Source organism: Alosa alosa, chromosome 7 (genome assembly GCF_017589495.1).
Source record: "Alosa alosa isolate M-15738 ecotype Scorff River chromosome 7, AALO_Geno_1.1, whole genome shotgun sequence".
In the NCBI taxonomy this organism is placed as follows: Eukaryota; Metazoa; Chordata; class Actinopteri; order Clupeiformes; family Clupeidae; genus Alosa; species Alosa alosa.
Window position 1 is genome coordinate 5,549,030 of NC_063195.1, and position 25,274 is coordinate 5,574,303.

At 41.9% G+C, this 25,274-nt stretch overlaps 2 protein-coding genes across 3 annotated transcripts in view; one reads left to right on the plus strand and one right to left on the minus strand.

Annotated features, from left to right (window-relative positions):
* Positions 1-25,274, minus strand: part of LOC125297248 (NACHT, LRR and PYD domains-containing protein 3-like) — a 246,988-nt gene that overhangs the window by 119,284 nt on the left and 102,430 nt on the right.
* Positions 2,570-12,704, plus strand: LOC125297378 (stonustoxin subunit beta-like). 2 transcript variants are annotated; one of them, XM_048247729.1, is made up of 5 exons: positions 2,716-2,784; positions 3,243-3,300; positions 3,693-3,860; positions 5,140-5,186; positions 12,087-12,704. In XM_048247729.1, exons 3-5 carry the CDS (start codon positions 3,805-3,807, stop codon positions 12,638-12,640), a joined length of 657 nt encoding a protein of 218 aa, XP_048103686.1. In that variant the 5' UTR covers positions 2,716-2,784; positions 3,243-3,300; positions 3,693-3,804; the 3' UTR covers positions 12,641-12,704. The 2 variants fall into 2 exon arrangements, with proteins under 2 accessions (XP_048103684.1, XP_048103686.1); XM_048247727.1 differs by lacking the exon at positions 3,243-3,300 and having other exon boundaries at positions 2,570-2,784.

Sequence of the window (25,274 nt, forward strand, 5' to 3'; positions counted from 1 at the left end):
TGAAAAAACAATGGACGCTTTCCATACAAGGACTGTAATTTACCGCAGCTTAACATCTAATATGATAGATTACACAACTTCATGTTCACATGAAGTGTAATTCCCATTTCTTTCCTTGAAGTTTAAATAAATCTGAGGATGTTTATCGGACATGCTTGGTTTTACTTCGCAGGTAACGCTAATCTTGTAATATCAATAAGGACCTAGGTAATGTTACCAAGTACGCTATTGAGTGATGGAGGTATTTGATTTATTGCATTTGTAGAAAACTATAAATGCGGTTATACCAAGCAAATGTATAGCAGCACTGTTTGTATCTTCGACTGTCATTTATTGCACGTGCTACAAAAATCATTCTGTGCAATGGAAGATTTACCAACGCTATAACCGGGTCTGATACTAGTTTTGCCTACATGCGCGGGAGACTGAGACGCTTCGTTTATTTTGTTTTAAGTGCGCAGGGTGTGAGAGGGGAATCCATGTGCTTTGATTACAGCTTGGTAGTTGTAGTCTGTGAAATTAAAAAAGCACGTGGTATGTGAAGTATCCAAACAATGACACCTTCATTTCATTATGGCTGCTTTAGCAAAACACCTTAAGCTACTGTGTAGTGGGTCCCATTTAGAAGTGTCTACTTTATCTGGCGCTTTCCTTGACTCATGGAGCTTTGAATGTTATTACAACACCGTACGATATGACAGTTTAAGTCCGCTTGATACTGTAAGGCGTAAGCCATTGGTTTTCAAAGGAGATTTTATTTGTGTCGCAGCATAGCCTATTGACAATTTATGTTGTCATTAGGCCTACCTTATAATCCTACCTGTAGCTTAGGGAAGCTAACAACTTTCTATTAGGATCTAGTTTGTTAGTTACCGCTTTGTCATAACTCCCTGATGCATTTTTGCATTTAGAATAGCCAGAGCTTGTATATCTCAATCGGGAAAATTAAACAATATCGGGTGCCTATGGACTAGGCTGGGTGAACCCAGCCTGATCTGCCCGCTATTTATTTTTGATTTCTTAAAAGATTGAGCTTGGTCTGATGAAAGCCAGACTAGCCATGGACCTCAGTTAAACAATGCAAGGGAACATGAATCAGCCTATATTTGCACTAACAATAACGGACAAAAGCTCTTCAACTTTGGCCGTTAAAATGTGTATGAACAGTCTAGCGGCGCATTTCATCAAGGCCCATTTGGACATGTCAGTTATTTGCACCACTGGTTAGATGTAAAACAGCATTTCGTTTCAGACTAGGCTACTGTTACTTAATTTGTGCATTAACAATAACGTTTCAGACTACTGTTACTTAATTTGTGCATTGACAATAAAAGTATTACATGAACTAAAGATGACTAAAATCTTATGTAGAAGAAGAAACATTCACAAAATGACCTTTGTTTTTGAGAGCTGTTGAAGCTTGGCATGGAACTGACAGAGATGTTTTTGTTTAAAAAAAAATACATAATAAATAAATAAATAAATAAATAAATAACATTATGCTGATACCTTTGCTTTTCCCAAATACAATGTAGCCTACAGGTGTAAGTGACCTTTCATCAATCCAGTTGCAATGGATGAACTGTGATGAACTGCTCTACTTGTGATTGTTTAGAGATTTTAAAGGTTTTATAACAATGCTACATCTTCTTTGGCTATTCTACAATCTATTCTCCTTTTCAGCACCAGTAGGCTACTTTCTGTGCAGCCGCACACACACACTCAGGCATGCCAAACAAGCATACACAAAAGTTTCAAGAGTGGGGATGGAGTAAAATATGGAGACAAATTGAAGTGTGCTTTATTTTCGCCGAACGGATGTACAGGACTGAGCGGCGGTCATATTTTGTACCGCTATGCGGTACATCTAGTTTAGAATATGTGAACTGAAACTGGACAGGCCATAATAACCTCTGACTAGTTTAGGCTACTTATTGTTAAATTGCAATGTGAGCGGCAGCCAGCAGGGGAGGATACGTCACAAGATTATTTAAAAGCAAATGTCGTCTGCCCTGATTCTGATACCATGGCGGTATTAATTAAACGTGTAAATGCTTTGCCATGCTGAAATAAACATAGAGGAAACACTGGGCTATAATATAAAAATACCATTTTTTAACAAGCCTTCCCTAAATTCTAAAAATGTATCAATGTGTAGGCTTTATTCATGAGCTCATATCCTGAATAGCACCTAAGCATCTAACCCTTTGAGGGTTAGAGACAACATGTGAATGTAACGGATGTCAGCTAGCTTAGCTGTGCTTGTGGAACGCTGGTAAACCCACTCCCTCGACGTCTCAAGAGTGTTGTTGGAATGCAGCCAGTAGCCCGGGCTATTGGCTCAATTGTTAGCTACAAGCCTCCCGATCCAGGTGCTGCTGTTTTGCGGGTTCGAGTCCGGCGTGTGCAGGGCTGAAATGCGCAGGTTCAACACAACGCAGGTTACATGGGGACAATCTATATTAAATCAGTGCAAGTGAATTCTTTGACTAGCTGCTGACCAGAGTAGTGATCTGATCTGATGTTCTGTTCTTGATTTTTATTGATCAGGGCATTGTGTAAACAGTATATCTTCCATTTATTCATGTTATCTTTTGTTGTGTTCTTATGCAGGCTTGCTGATTGTAAACTCGCTGATACGTCTTGTGAGATTGTGGCTTCAGTCCTACGGTCACCAAACTCCCTGCAACAGCTGGACTTGAGTGACAATGACCTTGGGGATTTTGGAGTTCAGCTTCTCTCTAAGGGACTGTCCAGTTCCAACTGCACAGTACAAACATTAAGGTGGGTGCAGAAGTTTCTTTGTATCTTTGTCTGAAATGTCCTCATTAGTTAGAAGAACCATGACAACATAACAATAGAACATCAACTGGTCAGCAAAATTGAAAAAGTAGCAATTGACATCCTACCCTGATATCATTGTGCAGGTGTCATTCTACTTTTGAGCTTATTTGTGAGTCTTAAAATGTGTGAACTGATCAAATCTCTGTCATATTAGTTTATGATGAAGCAATATGGCACAAGTGAGAGGGGCGTTGGTAGCACATAATGCCATGGCTTTTATTCGGCCTTGTGCTGCAGGTAATCACAGCCATGGCTATATCTGCTACCAACGCCACTCTGCCATATTGCTTTCATACAACAGTTCTAACTAGTTGAGTTAAAAGACATCAAATTGTGTTTTCTAACGGTTTCTAACTAATTTATTTATTTTTTTCATTCAACCTCCGCCCGGAAAATAGTTCCAGTAGTTCCAATCTCCACGGGGAGCCAAACGCGACACCGGAGAGCCAAGTTCAGGTTGAGAGAGGCTATATGTGCTTGTGCACACAGTGATTTTGCAGAGCCCACTCGTTCATATTATGTCATATGCTGAATTGAACATTCACCCTATTCTACTTACTCCATTTTCTCACTCAATAGCTGTCAAATGTGATGCTCACACTGGACAATTCAGAGCAAAAAGCGGACTGTCCAAGTGCGGATGTCCTTAGATATCGGCAGTCAGGGAATGTCTCTTGTCCAGTCAGAAATTAAGAAATAGTTTAGCCAGACCTATCTGTTGTAAAACAAAACAAATAACTTCAGATTAACACAATGTCACCAGTTGATGCATGTAAAAACAATGAAAAGGACATTCTCTCTCTCACTCTCTCTCTCTCTCTCTCTCTCTCTCTCTGTCTGTCTCTCAGGCTCTCTGATTGTCTCATCTCAGAGAAGGGCTGTGGTTTTCTGGTTTCAACCCCCTTTCCCTCTCATCTAAAAGAACTGGATCTCAACTACAATTATCCTGGAGAATCAGGAATGAAGCTGTTATCTGCTAGACTGGAGGATCCTGTCTGTAAACTGGAGATACTGAGGTATGTTCAGAAAGAAACCCTAGTGTATTTAAACATTGTCTCCATTGTGGAGACCATAGTTATTTCTTAATACCGAGTGTACTGGCCTATTTTCAAATGTGTATTATAATAGCTGCATCCACAATCCAATGCAAATATTTAGAGATACGTTCAAAGATAGTTTAGAGGTGTGTTGCAAACATAGCTGAAAGTTTAGGAACCTCTGCTTTCTGTTTGTCTTGAGTTCTGTGCAAACATTTCTGAACACTCAGTGGAGCTGGAAAGAGTTACTGTTAAAATGGACTCTTTGCACCAAATTGTATTAAATCTTACTATTCAGAGAAAGCATATTTGCCACAAACATTTACCACTGTTTGTTGAATTTGAATGCCTCTCAGATTCCAGGCTGTGAGATTAACAGAAAGACAAGGAGATGAGCAGACAGACAGGGAACAGTTTATCCCCGGCAGACAAGAAATGCTATTTTCTGATTGTCTGACAGAGAGGCTATTAATTCTGTATATCAGGACACCTATGAAGTAGCTCAAATTTAACCAAGTTAAAGGTACTCTAAGCAATGTTGGGCAATGTCACTTCTGTTGAAGTTCAAACAAAACAGAGAGCTACCTCGCCTCTCCCTCCTGTGAAACTCCTCCTGAAGGTGTTGTCGGTGATTGGCTGGAACAGCTTATGTTTCATGGTCCAGGTTGGACTAGTTTCTGTTTTAGTTGCCGTTTTTGTGGCTGTCCTAAGAGACCGTGTTTTTTTTAAAGTGTATTCAGGCAGCTAGCAGATGGTGAGGTGATGTTTGCTGTATGTGACAATATGTCAGTAACCAAAGAAAGTGGTACAACAAACGATCATTAATTCAGGGTTGGACTGTGAAGGTGTTGCTGGTGGTCCCTGATCATGCATTAAATAATGGAGTTTCACTGCTGGAATGTGCATTTGTTATTCAAAGGGAGTCCTCAGGTTGCTCACTAACTCTAATCTAAGTACAGGACAGACAGTGTCGGGGCATTTTACTTTATGATTGTCTCCTGAGAACTAGAGGGGTCTTGAGGCGTCACCTTGGATGCCTTTGTATGCGATAAAGACAGCTGGAAAGAGATTTACTTCATTACTTTATATCAGGAAAAACATGTACGGCAGCAGGCTATTTTCTGTGGATAATAAATCACATTTCACAGGTGGCACAAACAGAAAAAAAAGAGCAGCGTTGAGATCTGTCCAATGGAATGCGTGTGTGACATTTTGTTTTTCAGAACTGACAGTGTGTGACATTTCGTTTTTCTTACAGAACTGACCACGCTTCTTTAGACAGAGCACGACCACGTTTGCTGAAATGTAAGTTAATTGTTTATTTAATATTTGTGACCATTCACATGTTTTAGCTTGAATGTGTGTATGGGAGTCTTGTAGCTGTGTGTGTGTATTTGGTAAAACATGACATGCCACAAAATATTCTGTGTGGGTGTTATAGTATGGTGTGCTTGAAAGTGTGTGTGATGTGAGCAGAAGTATGTGTGTGTTTCTGTGTGAGCGGAAGTGTGTGTGTGTGTGTGTGTGTGATGTGAGCAGAAGTGTGTGTGTGTGTGTGTGTGTGTGATAGCAAGGTTTGCTAACCTGTGTGAATGAATGTTTGTGTGTGTGTATGTTACAGTATTGTGTACAGTGTGTAGCTATTTTGTGTGTGTGTTTAGTGTGTCTGTGTGTGCTGCAGCTGTGCTGCTACTCTGACTGGTAACTTTGTTCACTTGTCCAGCTGACGATTAAAACTCCACGACTGTTTAGGCTGCACAGCAGCCATTGACCTGTGCACTGGGGACTTTGTTTACTGGAGTACAGTGACAGTGGGGGCATTTGCGTTATGTGCAAGTAGTTGACACAGCTAACCACCAAAAACCCAGCTGTTCTAACATTAGCTTACCAGCTAAGGGTCTAGGCTACATACATGCTGCTAACTGCTGCTAACTTTGCCTGTTTAAAGAGTTTTGTCTCCCCGATTGGCTTTGTTTTGATATGAACAAACTAGTTAATTTTAGTGATGCACCGATGTGAAAATTGTGGCCGATACCGATAACCGATATTAATTTTGCTGTTATGGCCGATACCGATATTTACCGATGTCGATATATCTGTATAGAAAACACATTCTTATGATAATCAAATAAAGAGCTATTTTCCAAAATGCATTTTTTAAAATAACGTTTCAATAGCCTACCTTAGAACACCAGAGGATTACAATATAATAGAATATATCTGTATTATTTTATATCCTGATATAAAAAGAGAGAATACTGAATGTCTGATATTTATGACAGCACTTTATGCAGATTAGCCTAGGTAGGTATGGGTGGCACTATAGGCCTACTATTTATTTACAACTCTCCCTCTTTAATTCAGCTGTGTGCTTGAAGCCTGGAAATATTGTAAACAAAGTAGCATAGTAGCATAGTTGGCTAGCTTATCATAGTCTACTGATTGGACTGTTCAGTTTCCCCATGTGTGTTTAAGTTTAAAGGTAATACTTGTTCTCCTTGGTACAGGCACTTTTGGGAAACATTGGTATTGAGATGATCAGTCAATTGAAACCAAGAGTTTTAAACAAATATGTGCAGCATGCTAATGTTGCTAAGCAGATTAATAGTAATTTAGCTAGTAGTCTTCTATGAGTCCCTTGCTTTCCGATTGTAATGTTTTATTTGGATTGCGTTGGCCGAGCCCGCGTGTCCATTGAGTGCGCGAGAGAGCGGGCAAAGAGAGAGGTGTTGTAAAATGGTGTTGCGGCTCCTTTAAAGAGAGCTCGTGTGTGTGTGTGTGTGTGTGTGTGGGAAGCTGGGAAGGAGGGAGATAGAGTGAGGAAGTGTATGCATGCGACTGGAGCAGAGAGTGTGGAAGTTCAAGTTGGAGTCTGTACACAGTGTGGCCGGTGTTACTGTCGAAATAAAACTCCATAAAGTTCAGCTCGTGTATTTTGCTCATCGAAATGGGACCGTGACCCGGCGTTATTTTATCTTAACATCGGCCCTCGAATAACGAATCTCCCTGCGTTTCTGACTACGGTCTGAAACAAAGCAGAAAAGGTTAACAGGGGGTTTATACTGTTTGGTAAAGTCTACAATGAAAGCAACACAGGCTACGCCAAGCAAAGCGGGAGATGTGTGTTGTTTATCGCGACGTAAAGCTGCAAAGCACTGCTAGACACTAGAAAGGGTGTGTCGGTTCTGCCTTTTCACACTGACACAGGTTTGTGGATATGAGTGTTACGATTTCAGTTTTGAATCGCATATGGTTTACAGCCCTATTAAATTCCTATTACGACCATATAACTACATTCTGCCTGATACACAGTTATATTTAGCCTACCTTGAGAGATGTAGTGCTAAGTGACATGACATGCAAGCCAGCCATCAACTTGACTGCAAAGCAATGCTAGCAGCGATACAACCATAGCGTTTTGAAAGAACTTTTGTCAGATGCCCAGTGTCTTCTTTCTGTCAGTCTTGTTGCCCTGCTATTTTTAAATAAAAAATATGATGCAATAGAAGGGCATATTTACTTGATTCAGTGTAGACAGATAACAGCTTGGACTTGCACTACACACCGCGTCAAATACACAGGAATGATTATCGGCATGTTCACATCGGCCCTATTTTGACGATCGGACCGATACGATGTGTAAAAATGACCATATCGGCCCGATATTATGCTTCGGACGATATATCGTGCATCACTAGTTAATTTGCATGCATGCGTATTATTGCTGTGGTGTTGATGATGCTAACCTTTAGTTAAAACCGAGCGAGCGGTCATTCGACGCATTTATTTTTTGCTACAACAATCTACAGTAGTTTGTTCGATTCGATACAAAGTAGCCTACAGAGGAGAGGGTGGGTCTGTGTGTGTTTTGTGGTGTGTGTGTGTGGGTCTGTGTGTTATTGTGAATTGTGTTATTATGTGTGCGGTAGGGGGTAGTGGTGTGTGTGTGTGATGGTAGGGTAGTGGTGTGTGTCTGTGTGTTAGTGTGCTGGTAGGGTAGTGGTATGTGTGTGTGTGTGCTGGTACGGCAGTGGTTTGTGTGTGTGTGGGTAGGGTAGTGGTGGTGTGTGTGTGTGTGTGTTTGTGCTGGCAGGGTAGTGGTGTGTGTGTGTTTGTGCTGGTAGGGTAGTGGTGGTGTGCTGGTAGGGTAGTGGTCTGTTTGTGTGCTGGTAGGGTAGTGGTGTGTGTGTGTGTGTGTGTGCAGGGTGGTGTGTGTGTGTGTGTGTGTGTGCTGGTAGGGTAGTAGTGTGTATGTGTGTGTGTGTGCTGGTAGGGTAGTGGTGTGTGTGTGTGTGATGTGAGCAGAACTGTGTGTGTGTGTGATAGTGTTAATTTCGTCAGACGAGAAGAGAGGAAATATGTTCATCAACAACCTTTTTTTTTTTCATGACTAAAAGACAGAGACGATGGTGAGACGGCAGTAATGTCCTGAAACACTGACTAAGACTATCTTAAGATGCATTATTGTTGACGAAAAAAGACAGAGACTAAAATGTTTTTGCATGAAATAAAAACTAAGATAAAATCTCTCTTCATTTTTCGTCTACAAAAATGAGAAGACAGAACATCTAGCTGTTATGTTTTCAAAATATTCGAATGAGTTCATACACCAACAGCTTTCCTGTAGGCTAGTCTACGTGCTGTTGCTGCAACCCTGTGGCTGCAACACGAAACTACATGGAACAAAAGAACACTGGAGATTTCTGCAAGAGTTAGCAAGCTAACTATAAGCTTTATGCCACAATGCTACATACCCAGAAGTTGAAGGTTCTCTCACACAAATTAACATCCCCAAGAATGTCCATACGAAAATGTTTATCATGTAATGTCAATTATTTAACTAGTTAGACTGATGATGCAAAGTTTGCTAGCAAGTAAGCTAATATAGAAAGTTAAGCTAGCAGGTTAGCTATGGCTAAGATGGAGAGTCTGATTGGGGAATGTGTGTTGTGTTTGGGCGCATATCGCCATCTAGCAAAGGCGGAGTAAAACATTAATACTTTGGCCTACAGTGTTTCTCAAACTTTTTCAGTTTCAGGACCACTAAACTAACCTAGCTAAAAAAAAAGATTAGAACTACTTCAACAGTGGCCTATAATTGAGTCTACACAATAGGCCTACTCACTGAACCACTTTGCTTATTGTGTGGATTCATACTGTATGATTTAAACTGGCATATCTTACATAGACAGTGTTGCAGAACTGTTTTTTACATACAAGTTGGTTCAATATTGCAAACAACTCATCTATATTATATTTTACCACGTCTGCTTTCACGGACTACTTGGGATAGCTTGCGGACCACCAGTGATCCACCGGACAACACTTTGAGAAACACTGGTCTACGAATATGACAGTGGTCAGTCAAATCTTTTACTGTCTATGGTCAAATCCCAGCCGAGCTATAACTGTATAAATCAGAATGAGTAATTATAACAGACGAGTAGCCCTGTGGACACAATATTGTTGGAAAATTGAGATGTGTGAAACACTATTTGACTCAAATGGTAATCAGAAATAATTGGTTATAAAAAAAGACTAAAATGTGTTGACTAAAACTGACTAAGACTAAGATACCTTTAGTTTTCTTTTGACTAAAACTAGACTAAAATGGCGAGACTTTTAGTCGGCTAAAACTTGACTAACAAAATGATATTTGAATGACTAAATATGACAAAGACTAAAAAAAAGACATTTCGTCACAAGACTAAGACTAAGACTAAATTAAAAATAGGTGACAAAATTAACACTAGTGCGTGATGTGAGCAGGAGTGTGTGTGTGTGTGATGTGAACAGAAGTGTGTGTGTGTGTGTTTATGTCTGTGTCTAGTGTGTGTGATGTGTGATGTTAGCAGACGTCTGTGTGATCTGAGAAGAAGTGTGTGTGTGTTGTCATGTTTCTCTCTCTATATATGTGTGTGTGTGTGTTCTCATGTTCTCTCCTCTCGTCTGCAGATGCCTGTGTGTGTGTTTGTGTTGATTTGGTGTGTGTGTGTGTGTGTTTTCATGTTCTCTCTCTGTGTATGTGTGTGTGTGTTCTCATGTTCTCTCTCTGTATGTGTGTGTGTGTTCTCATGTTCTCTGTGTGTGTGTGTTCTCATGTTCTCTCCTCTCCTCATGTCTGCAGGGTAGTGGTGTGTGTGTTGGTAGGGTAGGTGTGTTTGTGTTTGTGTGTGTGTGTGCTGGCAGGTTTAGTGGTGTCTGTGTGTGTGTGTGTGTGTGTGTGCTGGTAGGGTAGTGGTGTGTGTGTGTGTGTGTGTGTGCTGTTAGGGTAGCAGTGTGTGTGTGTGTGTGCTGGTAGGGCAGTGGTTTGTGTGTGTGTGCATAGGGTAGTGGTGTGCGTGTGTGTGTGTGCTGGTAGGGTAGTGTTGTGTGTGTGTGTTTGTGCTGGTAGGGTAATGGTGTGTTGTGTGTGTGTGTTTGTGTGTGTGTTTACTGGTAGGGTAGTGGTGTGTGTGTTGGTGTACTGGTAGGGTAGTTGTGTGTGTGTGTGTGTGTGTGTGTGTGTGTGTTTGTGTGTGCTGGTACGACAGTGGTTTGTGTGTGTGTAGGGTAGTGGTGTGTATGGGTGTGTGTGTTTGTGCTGGTAGGGTAGTGGTGTTTGTGTGTAAGTGTGTGTGTGCTGGTAGGGTAGTGGTGTGTGTGTTTGTGCTGGTAGGGTAGTGGTGTGTGTATGTGTGTGTGTGCTGGTAGGGCAGTTATGTGTGTGTGTGCTGGTAGGGTAGTGGGTGTGTGTGTGTGTGTTGGTAGGGTAGGTGTGTGTTTGTGTTTGTGTGTGCTGGCAGGGTAGTGGTGTGTGTGTGTGTTTGTGCTGGTAGGGTAGTGGTGTGTATGTGTGTGTGTGTGTGTTGGTAGGGTAGTGGTGTGTGTTGGTAGGGTAGTGTGTGTGTGTGTGTGTGCTGGTGGGGGATAGTGGTGTGTGTGTGTGTGCGTGTGCTGGTAGGGTAGTGGTGTGTGTGTGTATGTGTGTACTGGTAGGGTAGTGGTGTTTGTGTGTGTCTGTGTGCGCTGGTAGGGTATGTATGAGTGTGTGTGTGTCTGTGTGTACTGGTAGTGGTGTGTGTGTTTGTACTGTTCTCTCTTTTGAATGTGTGTGTGTGTGTGTGTGTGTGTGCTTGTAGGGTAGTGGTGTTTGTGTGTGTGTTTGTGCTGGTAGGGTAGTGGTGTGTGTCTCTGTGTGTGTGTGTGCTGGTGGGGTAGTGGTGTGTGTGTTTGTGCTGGTAGGGTAGTGGTGTGTATGTGTGTGTGTGTGCTGGTAGGGCAGTCATGTGTGTGTGTGTGTGTGCTGGTAGGGTAGTGGTGTGTGTGTGCTGGTAGGGTAGTGGGTGTGTGTGTGTGTGTGTGTGTTGGTAGGGTAGGTGTGTTTGTGTTTGTGTGTGTGTGTGTGTGTGCTGGCAGGGTAGTGGTGTCTGTGTGTGTGTGTGTGTGCTGGTAGGGTAGTGGTGTGTGTGTGTGTTTGTGCTGGTAGGGTAGTGGTGTGTATGTGTGTGTGTGTGTGTGTGGTAGGGTAGCGGGGTGTGTGTGTGTGTGTGTTGGTAGGGTAGTGGTGTGTGTGTGTGTGTGTGCGTGTGCTGGTGCTGGTAGGGTAGTGGTGTGTGTGTGTATGTGTACTGGTAGGGTAGTGGTGTTTGTGTGTGTGTGTGTGTGTGTCTGTGTGCGCTGGTAGGGTATGTATGAGTGTGTGTGTGTGTCTGTGTGTACTGGTAGTGGTGTGTGTGTTTGTACTGTTCTCTCTTTGTATGTGTGTGTGTGTGTGTGTGTGTGTGCTTGTAGGGTAGTGGTGTTTGTGTGTGTGTTTGTGCTGGTAGGGTAGTGGTGTGTGTCTGTGTGTGTGTGCTGGTGGGGTAGTGGTGTGTGTGTGTTTTTGCTGGTAGGGTAGTGGTGTGTGTGTGTGTTTGCTGGTAGGGTAGTGGTGTGTGTGTGTGTGCAGGTAGGGTAGTGATGTGTGTGTGTGTGTGTGGCGCTGGTGGTGTGGTGTGTGTGTGTGTGTGTGCTGGTAGGGTAGTGGTGTGTGTGTGTGTGTGCTGGTAGGGTAGTGGTGTGTATGTGCAGGTAGGGTAGTGGTGTGTGTGTGTGTGTGTGTGCTGGTAGGGTGTGTATGAGTAGGTGTGTGTGTGTGTACTGGTAGTTGTGTGTGTGTGTGGTCTCATGTTCTCTGTATGTGTGTGTGTGTTCTCATGTTCTCTCCTCTCCTCTTGTCTGCAGATGCCTGTGATCTCACACTGGACCCAAACACAGCAAACAGATTTCTCTCTCTCTCTGAGGGGAATAGAAAGGTGACACGTGTGGATAAGCAGCAGCCGTATCCTGAACACCCAGAGAGATTTGACTCCACATACTATCCTCAGGTGTTGTGTAGAGAGGGTCTGACTGGACGCTGCTACTGGGAGGCTGAGTGGAGTGATGATGGTGGAGCTCGTATATCTGTGGCCTATAAAAGCATCGAGAGGAAAGGGGGGGTCAGTGCTGACGTCATAATGGGACAGAATGCCAAGTCCTGGAGTCTGGAGTGCTACTCTGATCACAGTTACTATGTCCTGCACAATAATAAACGCACTGACATACCTGCCCCCTCCTCCCGCTCCAGAACAGTAGGAGTTTACCTGGACTGGCCGTCCGGCACTCTGTCCTTCTACAGCGTCTCCACTGACACACTCACCCACCTGCACACGTTCCACTCCACATTCACTGAGCCCCTCTATCCAGGGTTTGGGTCGTGGTATTATGACTCCTCAGTGTCCCTGCGCAAGATCACATGAGCTCCTCCTCCAACAGGTACATCCACCCTTTTCTCCCTCTCTCTCTCTCTCTCTCTCTCTCTCTCTCTCTGTGCTCTCTGTGCATGGTTGGTGTGAGTGGGCGAGTCAGTGGTGAGTGGATGGTGTTTGATGTCACTGTACCCATGAACGAGTGTTCTGTTTTAAATCTCTATTTCTCTCACTTTACTTCTATTTTCTTTCTTTCTATCTATTACTTTCTGCTGGAGTACTAAAGATTTTTTGCTTGGTTTAGTTTTCTGGCAATAAACAGGGTTTTTCCCTAAAGTGACTGCCTCCAGTCTTGTGCTGGAATCATGGCAGAGATTTTTGGTCAACTAACTTCGGGGTCATGCTGTTAAAATAGCATCGGCAGCCAGTGTTGAGGATTGTAGTTTGGCTGCCGGAGAAATTGTTGGTCATGAGAATATCGTATCAGCATCTCGCATGAACAACGCGATTGTGCTTTTCTTAAAATCAATTGAGTTTGCCAATCAGCTGACGGAGAATGGTGGTGATAGATTTATGCGTTTTACCTCTGTTGCCCCTCTTTTCGCCTTCAAGAAAGTCATTTTGTCTAATGTCCCCCATTCATTTCTGATGAGATTCTAGGACAAACACTGTCGCTATGGCAAAGTGGTCTCAACAATTAAAAAATCCCGATTGCGAAAGTAAATCTCCGTTGTTGAAACATATCGTGTCCTTCAGGCGTTTCGTGTACATGATCCTTAAGAATAACAATGATGAATTGGACTTGACAATTAATGTGACTGTGGATAACTTTAATTATGCGATTTATGCAACAACTAGCGTTATGAAATGTTTTGGTTGTGGTCAATCGGGGCATCTTCGTCTGTAGCGTGTCCTGATAAAAAGGATGACGAATAATAGTGGAAACAGTGAAAATAGCAATGAATCTAGGGGTGATGTGGCAGAGGGAACGTCTAAAGAGACCAACAACGAACCTAATGTTAACTTTGGTGCAAATAATGAGGAGGAGGCTGCTGCCTCTGCTAGTGGGCGGAGAGCCAAACTCCTGATTTAACGTTAAATTCAGTCCAAGGGCGGGGAAAATCAACGATGTTAGATCGGCTGATGGGGAGGATCTTTCCGCGACTTTGGGCTTGAGACTATCACTGATTCTCAGAACTGTCAGGGGAGCAATGATGATGCCATTAATGGGGAGGTTTCCGTCGCTATGGAAGACATGGAAACCTCCCGTGTTGGAGGAGGACAATAATGTGTTTAAAGCAACCGTCGAATAAAGGAAAAAAAAAAAGCGCATTATAAAGAAATAAGGGGGACGCTCATATAGAATTGACTGATAATGAGAGTGAAAGTGATCTTTCTGACTGTAGTGTAACCTGCAGCTTTTACCTAAAGTTGCTATCTCCGACTCGCAATTATAGAGTGGAGGATATAAAGAAATTCCCTAAGGACACAAAACATTCTAGGAAGGTCCGGTAGGCAATTTTTCCTGACATTGAACAGTTTATGAACAAATCACGAGCATTTATGCGTGATGGTAGCATCACTGATCAAGAAGGATTTCGTCTAAAAAAAGATTCTCACAAAACTCAATGTTCTACTGAATGCCAACGATGACAAATGTTAAAAAACAATTTCCACTTTGTGTCCTAGGATGGCTGATTGCATATGTCTATATTTATTTTTTATTTTTTCTTTATAATGATGGGTGAATTTCGTGTTGCTTCTTTAAATGTAAATGGCAAGAGAAAAATTAAGAGGCTCTCTGTGTTTGAAACAATCAGACAGAATAAGTTTGATGTTCTCTTTATGCAAGAAACGACAGTGATCTGCCTAATGCAGCCTGCTTGGGCTCAGGAATTTGATGGTCTGTCCATACTTAGTCATGGTACTTCTACTAGTGGTGGGGTTGCAGTTCTGTTTTCTAAGTCCTTTATTCCCATCACTTTTGATGTTGATGAAGTTATAGAGGGAAGACTTTTAAAGGTCAGAGCCCAGTTTGAAAATCGTTTTTTGTGTTTATTTGCATTTATGCTCCTACACTGGCAACAGATAGAATGCTGTTTTTAAATACTATTGGAAATGTTATAAAAAATTGCTGTTCAGAGGATATTCTTATCCTTGGAGGAGATTTCAATTGTACTGCACAAAATTTTGACAGAAATCATGTCGAGCCAGCACATGCCCTCTAAGAGGCGGCTTGTAGAGATTATGAAGTCCAATGATCTTAGTGATATTTGGAGGAACTTTCATGGTGAACAGAAGCAATATACTTGGGCACACTCATATAATAATTGTTTGTCTCTTGCAAGACTTGACAGGTTTTATGGTTTCAAACATCAGTGTAGTCTATTCAGGAAATGTTCAATAATTCCAGTTGGCTTTTCTGACCATAGTTTGGTTTTCTGTTCTTTATTTCTAGAATTTAAAACCAAAAGTGCCTACTGGCACTTTAATACCAATGTGTTGGCTGATGGCCATTTTAGAGAAGTCTTCCTTTTTTTCTGGAAGGAATTTAGAACCACGAAATCCTGTTATAAGTCTTTGCAGCAATGGTGGGATTGTGCCAAGGTACAAATAAAACAACTCTGCCAGGAGTATACAGCCAATGTCACAAGGAACATAACACTCTCAATGAAAAAAAATAGAGGAGGAAATAATCGAACTTCAAAATCTGGCAGAACAAACGGGTGATCAGGCACCCACTGAAATTTTAACTCAAAAAAAAAAGAAAACATTGGCTGACTTTTTAGGTTTGAGGGCACAGGGAGCTCTGGTCAGGTCCCGCTTCCAGAGTGTGGAGCTGATGGATGTACCATCAAAATTTTTTTAACTTGGAGGTAAAGAATGGACAGAGGAAGTTCATTCATGCTTTGAGGTCTGAAGATGGGAGAATCCTTTCTAATTCTCCAGAAATACATAATAGAGCAGTACATTTTTATAAGGAGCTTTATAACAGTGAAAATCCACAAGATCAGGCGACTGACAAGGCTTTTCTTTGTGACCTACCTAAGGTATCTGAAGAGGCAAACACAGCCCTTGGAAGGGTGTTGACCCTAGAGGAGCTGGAGAGAGCCCTCCACAGTATGGAGAGTGGCAAAGCACCTGGGGTGGATGGCCTGCCAGTAGACTTTTATAAGTCCTTTTGGCCAGAGTTGGGCACAGATGTGCTTGCTGTTCTGAGAGACAGCATCACCAGAGGGGTGCTGCCACTGAGCTGCCGTAGAGCAGTGCTCACTTTACTGCCAAAAAGGGAGACCTGACAGATATAAGGTCCTGAGGCCGGTGTCAGTCCTCTGCTCTGAATACAAACTGCTGTCTAAAGTTTTAGCAAATAGACTTGGGAGGTTTTGGAGCAGGTAATCCACCCTGACCAGACCTACTGTGTGCCAGGCAGATTGATTCACAACAATGTTTCCTTCATCAGAGATGTCTTCTATATTGGCAAATACTTCAATCTGGATTTTGGTGTGGTTTCAATTGACCAAGAAAAGGCTTTTGATAGGGTTGAGCATAATTATTTGTGGAATACCTTGTCAGCCTTTGGTTTCAGCCCCAATTTTATTCGAATGATCAAAGCATTGTATTGTGACATTGAAAGTATTCTCAAGGTTAATGGTGACTTGTAAGCTCCTTTTAAGGTATACAGAGGTGTCCGTCAAGGATGTCCCTTGTCGGGCATGCTGTATAGTCTGGCTATTGAACCTTTCCTTGTAAGGTTGAGGAAGGAGATTGTTGGATTGAAAATCCTAACTGTGATGATGTTTTTAAATTGTCAGCTTATGCTGACGATGTGGCTGTCCTTGTTAATGGCCAGAGAGATCTTGACACGCTTTTAAAAATTTGCAATGAATTTAAGGTTGTTTCTTCAGCAAAGGTAAATTGGTCAAAAAGCATAGCCTTGCTGGTTGGGAGTTGGGTGAGTGGCGAACCTGGTCTGCCTGATGGCTTAGTTTGGAATAGGGGTGGTTTTAAATACCTGGGTGTTTTCTTAGGTGATGATGCTTTTATTCAAAAGAATTTTGATGGGGTAATTGAAAAGTTAAAGGTCGTCTAGAGAAATGGAAATTTCTTTTCAGTATTACTTGCACAGGGGCGTGTTCTCATTATTAACAACCTGGTTGCATCCTCTCTTTGGCATCGGCTGGCTTTGTGTGGATCCTCCTTCAAACCTGCTACCGAAGATTCAGTCAGTCCTGGTTGATTTTTTTCTGGGACAATCTACACTGGGTACCTCAGAGTGTTTTATATCTGCCTAAGGAGGATGGTGGACATGGACTTATTCATCTACAGAGTCGAACTGCTGCCTTCCGTCTGCAGTTTGTACAGCGTCTTCTCACAGGATCACTGGACTCAAGCTGGAAAGCTGCAGCCTGTTGTATTTTACAACTTTTTTTGAAGGGTTGGGCTTAGATAGGTCTTTGTTCTGGTTTAATCCAAATAGAATGAATTTTAATTTACTTCCTGCATTTTATAAGAATCTGTTCAAAGTCTGGTCTCTGTTTATAATTCAACGCCCACCGACAGACAAGCTCATTATTCTGGTTGTTAAAGGAGCCTCTGATTCATGGTTAGGTTCTTGATGTGAGTCAGGACTTGTCCCTGGTACCTACTTCTAAGCTTATCAGCTCTGGAGTTACAACCCTTGGGGATCTAGTAGAGTTTGCTGGTCCTGATATCAGTAATAGCCATACTTTGGCTCAGCACTTAGGTGTGAAGTCCATTAGGATAGTTGATCAGCTACTTGGGAAATGGCGGTCTCTCCTAACTGGGGAGGAGATGCAATTGCTTGGAGATTATTTTGGGAGGGAGTGTAGTCCTGACTGCCATGACCCCTTTCCCAGACTTACTCTACTTCCAGATTTAACAGGTTGCACTGGTTGCTTCTTACTCCCAGATAGTTTAGTTTTCCTGGGTCCTACAGCTGCAACTAGTAAATCATTGTACAAACTGTGTGTTCTCTCCCTAAATAAAAGGTCTCTGGACAAGAGGGTGGATACACCCTGGCGCGAAGTGTTGCAGGTTGAAAATGATGTCAAACCACAATGGCGCGTTGTTGTACAAGTCACCATTAACTAAAAAAGCTGGCGATCTACAATGGCGATTCTGCATGGTGCAATAGCAGTGAATGCTTTTATTTCTGTTTTAAATCCAATGGTTGATCAGGGTGCCCTTTTTGTTCTGTAAGGGAGACTGTATTCCATGCCTTTATGCACTGCCAGAGGCTCAGACCTCTTTTTGCTGTTTTGATGGCACTTTTCTTTAAGTTTGATGAAAGTTTCTCTTCGGAGATTTTCATTTTTGGTTTTAAATATGTACAAAAGCATCGCTTCAAGTGTCAGCTCCTAAACTTTCTGCTTGGGCAAGCAAAGATGGCATTATATATGTTAGTAAGTAAAAGGAAAGTTGAGCAGGATGTAGATGTTGATATCCTAATGGTGTTTTCTATTCTTGTAAGGTGTAGGTATGTTGATTGATTTTCATTTTATAAATCTATGAAGATTCTTGATGTTTTTGAGGAAAAATGGTGCTACAATAGCGTGATGTGTATTGTTGAGAATGATAAGCTACAGATTGCACATTACTTTATTTAACTTTCCTAACTTTTACTTTTTGAGTATAGTGTCAAGTTGATCTTGATGTATTTTTAAGATTGTAATAAAGAGTTTTTGAAAATTCAATTCTATATCCTCAGTCTCTGTCCCCCTCCCTTCTCTTCTCTTCCTCTCTCTCTCTCTCATTCTCCTCCATTTTCAGATGTGTGTGTGTGTGTGTGTGTGGTTTGTATGACACTGTAATGTAATATAGGCTTGTAGGCACAAGAAGCTCTTTTACAAACAGTAAAGATTACATTATTTTTGCTTTGCATCAGATTTAATGTTGCCCACTGGCATATCACACACATCAAGCTAATATTTTTGAAGTTGAATGTGTGTGTGTGTGTGTGTGGTTTGTATGACACTGGTGTGTATTTAACCAACTGCCAAAATTCAGACTTAAATTCATCAAGTCAAGACTCTGTGTAACATTCCGCAGTAACCACGTAACCGTAGCAACATCCATTCTGTTGATCTGTGGCCCTGGCAGTTGAGCAGGGCTCGTTACTATGGCAATAGTTCCAGCTTTGGCCCATAGACTGTATAAAGAACTGCAGGAACTCCAGTCACACACACTCCTGTTCATACACATGTGTAATGTATGTATGTATGTATGTATATTCAATTATAGACTACCGTTTGATGAAACTAAACAAATGCTGATATTGCTTTCTTTATATTATGCTCTTTCCCTAAAATGAATGTGTGGATTATGAGAATGTTTTCAACAACAACAATATGATGTATTCTGTTCTCCCTAAAGTTTAGTTATTTGCTGAATTATCTTTGAAAAATGATTTGCTGATCTGAGGTGTCAGTGTTTTTATGTGTGTTTACATGCTTGTTTTTCTGACTTATATGAAATATGTAAATAAAATGTGTTTCTGACTTTTAAATGTCTAAATAAAGATTCTGAAAGGAGATTTAATGAACCTGTTGTCATTTTATTTGTTTCATTGTTTTTTATGCCATAACAAAAAAGAGTATGTGATTTTTATTTTGTGATTTTTATTTTCCTTCAAACTTCCTTTTTCTGTAGTTGGACATGGCATGCATTGACCACCACGGCCATCTCTCCATTCAGTGCAACACTGTAACAGATTGGTGTATTGCAGTAGTTATAACTCAAAATAACACGTTCATGTTGATTAATTGATCATAGAAATATTAATGCGTAAAAAAAAAAGCTGATTAATCACATTTTCAAAGTGACATTTTGACACAGTGCAGTCTGGCTATCAATGATTGAAGGAGGCAGACGTGACCCAGACGCTGACGGGAGCATCAATCTAGGCTATTATTTCTGCAGTAAGGAATTCCCGTTGCCGACCATGGGAGTTTGTCAAGTCTGAAATATCACCAGAGAATGTGTAATAGGTAGCCGTGCTCTGGTATCACCTCAATGCAACTAATCTGAGTAGAAACTCAGAAGTTCGCATCATGCTGAACGAACAATGCAACACAATACGGAGGTAGGCTACGAGTTAGCACACTGATGACATGACATGGCCGCCGTCGCCATATTGTCGGTAGCCTATTGCCTCTACATTTCAATGTAGTTTTCATACATGACATTACCTAAGATAAAATGCCAACTTCTAGCCTGTTAATTCTGCTGAAATACAGAACTACCCAGCTAGCCACCAAAACATCGTAGGCTACTGTCTTACCTATACATATTTGTTGCGGTAGCCTTATAAATCGCAAACTTCTAGCCTGTCAAATCCCTGACAGACTTATAGCCACCAAACATCGATGTAGGCTTACTGACTTACATACCGTTTTAACTTGCAAACGTTTACACTGTCATTCTTTAAAATGTCATGGGCGTAGTGTATCTTTCCCCCCGTTTTTCCTACTGTTCAATTATGTATTTTTCTTCTCAACGTTCTATTTCTTAGGCAACAACCTAGTAATTATGTGAATGAAAATCTATGTTTGAATGACCAAAAAACCAACAAATCATTACCTTGGTGTTAGGGTACTGCACATGTAATTGACAGTGAGTGGAAACTTCAGACCTTTCTTGTAATACTATGGTGTCTAACTACCTTTATTGGCTTCCAATCACATATGCATTTCTAAAATACATCATATCTAATATCAGATGTTATGATTTACAAATCATGTTAACCCTATAATTGAAAATAGGTTAAAGATAACATGAACTGTTGAAAGAGAAAGATTTTTTGAAAAACAAAATGCATTTTGCAATGCAAAGCGTTTTTGCATTACTATGATGTCTAGCTACCTACATACACACATAAACAGTAACATTTCGCATGTCCATTTGGAAATTCATTACCACCATAATGTCAAACAAATCAATTCCAGAAAACAGTGGACATGTTTAGTGTTTTACAATGTGTGTTGCATCTTGTATCCATTAAAAGAAATTGCTGCATCTTGTCAAGATATTCATTAAGATAAATGTGGAAAAACTTGTATTCAAAGTTGGGAGCTGAATTACCATAGTCACACTAAACCTCATAAATATATCGAATGTGGGAGCTGAATTACCAGGTGGTAGCACAGGCAAGTGACTGCCTGCTGAGCATTTCTGCTTGCCGCACCTCCGACGGTGCCATTGCGGGCAGCTGCAGGGTCATCAGCCGGGAACTACCCTTCATTGATGTTTCGCTCCATTAATCCCGGAACATCTCACGGTGGTGGAGCAACGGCAGGGACGTCTCCCTACCGCCCCCTGCAGGTGACCCTAGGACCCTTGCTTTCCCCATGCCTGGTCTTTCCTTCTTAACCAAAGCCAGAAGCTTCCCTGCTCAGCCTCCTCAGCCAGGTCTTTCAGGGCCTTTCTGAGTTTGGGGCCTGTGACTCCCATGTTCTTCAGGAAGCGCTGGGTGGATGCTCCCACAAACCCCCTACAGCCAACTTCCACCGGGTAGCTGACAGCTGACCACCCAGCCTCTCTGCATTCGGCTGTGAGGTCGTGGTTCCTCTCTGCATTCGGCTGTGAGGTCGTGGTACCTCTCTGCATTCGGCTGTGAGGTCGTGGTTCCTCTCTGCATTCGGCTGTGAGGTCGTGGTTCCGGTCTTTTTTCCTCTCAAAGGTCACCTCCGTTCCTCCCTCCCACGGGACAGTGAGCTCTGCCAAGATTACTGCCCGGGCTGTGGCAGACCAGAGAATAATGTCTAAAGGTTGGTTGTGGTGATCTCTGTGGGAAACCTGAGCTGCCGATCGAGGTCCACTCTCAGGTTCCACTCAGAATTGCCTGACAGGGCTGATCTCTGTGGCTGCGTGATGTTAGGGGCCCCTCCTCCCTCTCTGACCAAATGGATCGGCCGGCATGATGGCTGTAAAGGCGCCCCTGGCTGTTTCGCCCCTGCGTGCACCTCCAGGATCTCTGCTAGCTTCCATGAGGATTCGGTCATGGCCACCTGTACCCGACCCTGGGTCAGTGCTGTTTTGCAGCTTGACAGGATGTGCTGCAGGCTTGGATTTGGGGCATTGCAGAGTTGGCAGCTCTCCTCTGAGCCATACCACAGACAGAGGTTGCTGGGGCTTGGGAGGGTGTCGTAGGTGGACCTTATGAGGAAACTCAGCCTGGCTTGGGGGATCTTCCACATGTCAGCCCAGCCTACAGTCCTGCCTATTACTCCCTCCCAGGTCGTCCAGCATGTGACCATATGCTTAGTCACACTAAACCTCATAAATATATTGAATGTGGGAAAGGGTTTTCAGAAATCTCAAAACTCAAAATCCATGCTTGTACACACTGGAGAGATGTCTTATAAATGTGCTCAGTGTGGAAAACTTTTTTTCACATAGATCAGCTCAGGTATCCCATAGATGACACACCCTGGAGAGATATGGTATGGGAAAGGATTTTATGATTTCATATCTTAAATCCCATATGTTGATACACTCTCGAGGGAAGCCTCATACATGTGCCTGGTGTGGGAAATGATTCACTGAAAAGTGCCTCTATAGCAGAGCTTTCAAATAACATAGGAACCAACTGCCTGTCTAATAATGGCACCCTCCTGCTTAACAGCACTAGGCCAACAACAACCCACTCTGGCAATGCCCAAATGCCAACACCTCAGGTCTGTATCATTAAACACCATAGGTATGTATAGAAATGTATATCCACCGTGTGGGCCTAACATATGCTCATACTTACACAATTCTATTACATTTAGTATGTTCCAGATGATGGCATCAATGAACTGGACACTGAGGACCAGAATAGGCTAAATGACCTAGAGGAGGAGGTGCTGACATACATTTGTGGGTGGCTAGTAAGGGAAATCAAGGGGGACCCTATAATATCAGCATGCCCTGAATGTGATGTGCTGCTAGTCTATGACAGTAAAGTTGAACACAACTACAGTGTACCCAGCAGCAACTCATCCACTTTTCTAAAAAAAAAAAAAGATATTCTGACTCTGCCAATTTAATTGAGCCCTCAGCTATTTTGAGAAAGATTTTGACCAAATTAGAGGAGAATCTTGCATCAAGTCCCATTGGACCGATGAGGGGCTGTGCAAGACAATTACAGAAAAAATACTAAAAACCGATATATTCAATACGATAATTGAGCGACACCCTGACCACGCATTTCCCATAAGGGACAAATTATTAAAAAAAATGTCATGTGCAGGATTGGGGCAGAAATCCGAGGAGAAAATTGTCGCATCGTGGAGGACGCACAGCGAATCCGGAGAAAAACAAAATGTTTCACTAGCTATCTAGCAGCTAGACTGATAATAATAATTGACAGAGTCCACCTGGTTCCTTTTCTCATGTGGTCGTAGAAGCCACCCTGATCCGAGTCGTGCTGGATAAGGCAGACAACAGGGTTATGTTATAATCTAAATAGTTTTTTTTTTTTTTTTTTTTCGAGCTACTTTCTCACTGGTTTGCTGAGATGTTCGGTATGATTGATTTCATGAAGCATGAGCTTAAAAGCTAGGCTGGTAATAAAATGAAATGCACCACTACAACTGTGTACATATACTCTTTTTTGATTAGCAGCTAAATACATTTCAAAACTTCTACCTGCTAAATCAATGTTGCTTGCCTGTAAAAGACCTCTCGGTTAGTAGATCGGATCCACAAGCTATCTTGATGCTGATTTTAGGTCATGTTTACAATTGTGACCAACCAGCAACAGATAACAAGGGGGAATAGGCTCCCATAAAAATGAAGGTATTCAAGCTACACACACACACAAAATAATTTCCTGACTTTCCATCTGATAATAGGCGCCGTTACACTTCCAAATGAATCTGATAGGTATCTGCTAGCACCTCAGCTATCAGTTGGTGAGCTAACGTCAGCTAGCTAAGTTACTCAGCTACTCCCCAATGAGCTAATATTCATGACGGCGATACAAGGTTATAATAGTGCTAAACTCAGCAGATATTTTATTACATAGCTAACTCATTACATAGACACAGACTAAACACAAATACCTTCAAATATTTCAACTTGTAATACAAACAACAACTTACCCGAAATCAGACCGCATTTCTCCAATATTCAGTCACCCAGGTTAGCTCCAGTCAAGAGAAAGGCGCGAAAATGAAAAATCTTTGAGGCATTCCATCAACAATGTCGCGTCGGCGCATTCTGACCACACCCTTTTAAAAGGCAGGAACTGTGTACAATTCCATTCCATTGTAGAAGCCTGACCTGCTTTATCTTTGTATATAAGGGTCTTTGGAGTAGCTATGGCAATACAAATATGCGCTTACAAGTGACTAGTAGTTGAAGGACTTCGCTTAAACTTAATATACTGTTCCAAATTCGCTTGAGTATAAACTATCCACTTTAACTAATGTCAGTAATGTTATTCAGCTAGTTGACTTTTCAAAGAAATTACACTTCTCCGTTTAAAATGTTACCTTAGCTAAGAGGCTAGCTAGCATGCTAACAACTGGACAGTAACTGGCAGCAGCATGGTCTGATATTAAGTTATTTTATTACAAATCCGAACACTACAAAATTACACTTTTAGGCTTGAAATGATCCCAAACACTTACAGATTATGACAAAATGTTCCAAAAAAACCCTCAACAAATCCAGGAAGACATAATGACCAATTTATTGGTAAAATTCCACAAGTCTCAATTGACATTAGTGCAGCGAGGGTTTACTCTGGTCTGCATAAAGGGGGATTTCCCCCCTCCCCTTGCAATAATCGAACACGGAAATTGTCGAACGTTTGCGCCTCTCGCTCCGCTTTAACCCTCTCTGTCCAGGGATATTCCAACTCATGGAACGTCTCTCGGCCAATCAGAAACAAATAAATTGTTCCATAGAACCCAATTGTTGTATAATAATTATTAAATCTCTTGAAGTTTTTTTCTCGCGAACTGTTTAACACAGCAAACAGTGGCTAGCTAGCACCGTTTAAAAGCTGAGAAAAGGCTCTTTCATGTGACACATGTCTGATGAGTAGTGTAGCCTACTTCTCGAGGAGTTCAACAGAGAAGAATGGGTGAATTTGGACGCACTTCATGCTGAAGTAAAGCTGAAGCACTGCATGCTGCGCAGGAGACTGCGGCACTGGTAGTTATTATAGTTAACTTCAAATCAGCGCGATTTACCCTTATAGGCTACTGCACATTACAATATCTTTACGAGATGATCCGCAGCACTGAAGTGAGAAATGATTTAACTCTTTGTGTACCGCATGTAAGCGCTTTTTTCCCCATTTCAACCTGAATATTGGTGGGGACATTTCAGTCGTAAGTTGACATTGGTGTGGACACGTCCTTCGGTCCCCACGCAAATCTACGCCCCTGTCCAGACCTTAGTAGTGATCCAACTCATACTGGTCCACAGTGAGTGGACATTGCATCATTGGTGAACCCAGTTTATTGTCTCTGTCCCAGGCCCTGCCCCATTGTAACATACGTATCACGTATGAACTATTGGCTACAACATTAATTACAGGCAATATTTAAAGTATTCTTGAAGTATGATTAGGTCGGCATGCACTAGGAATACATGACAAATGCCACAAAGATTTCATAATAACAATGATAATAAATAATAATACCATTTATTTGCTTCTTTTCACCTT

Bases quoted from the DNA above. Each gene is read 5' to 3' on its own strand.
- LOC125297378 (XM_048247727.1), top strand. From the start codon at position 2,585: ATGTTATCTTTTGTTGTGTTCTTATGCAGGCTTGCTGATTGTAAACTC. The intron at 2,785-3,692 runs GTGGGTGCAGAA...TCTGTCTCTCAG, and splicing joins TGCACAGTACAAACATTAAG to GCTCTCTGATTGTCTCATCT. The intron at 3,861-5,139 runs GTATGTTCAGAA...TTTTTCTTACAG, and splicing joins TGTAAACTGGAGATACTGAG to AACTGACCACGCTTCTTTAG.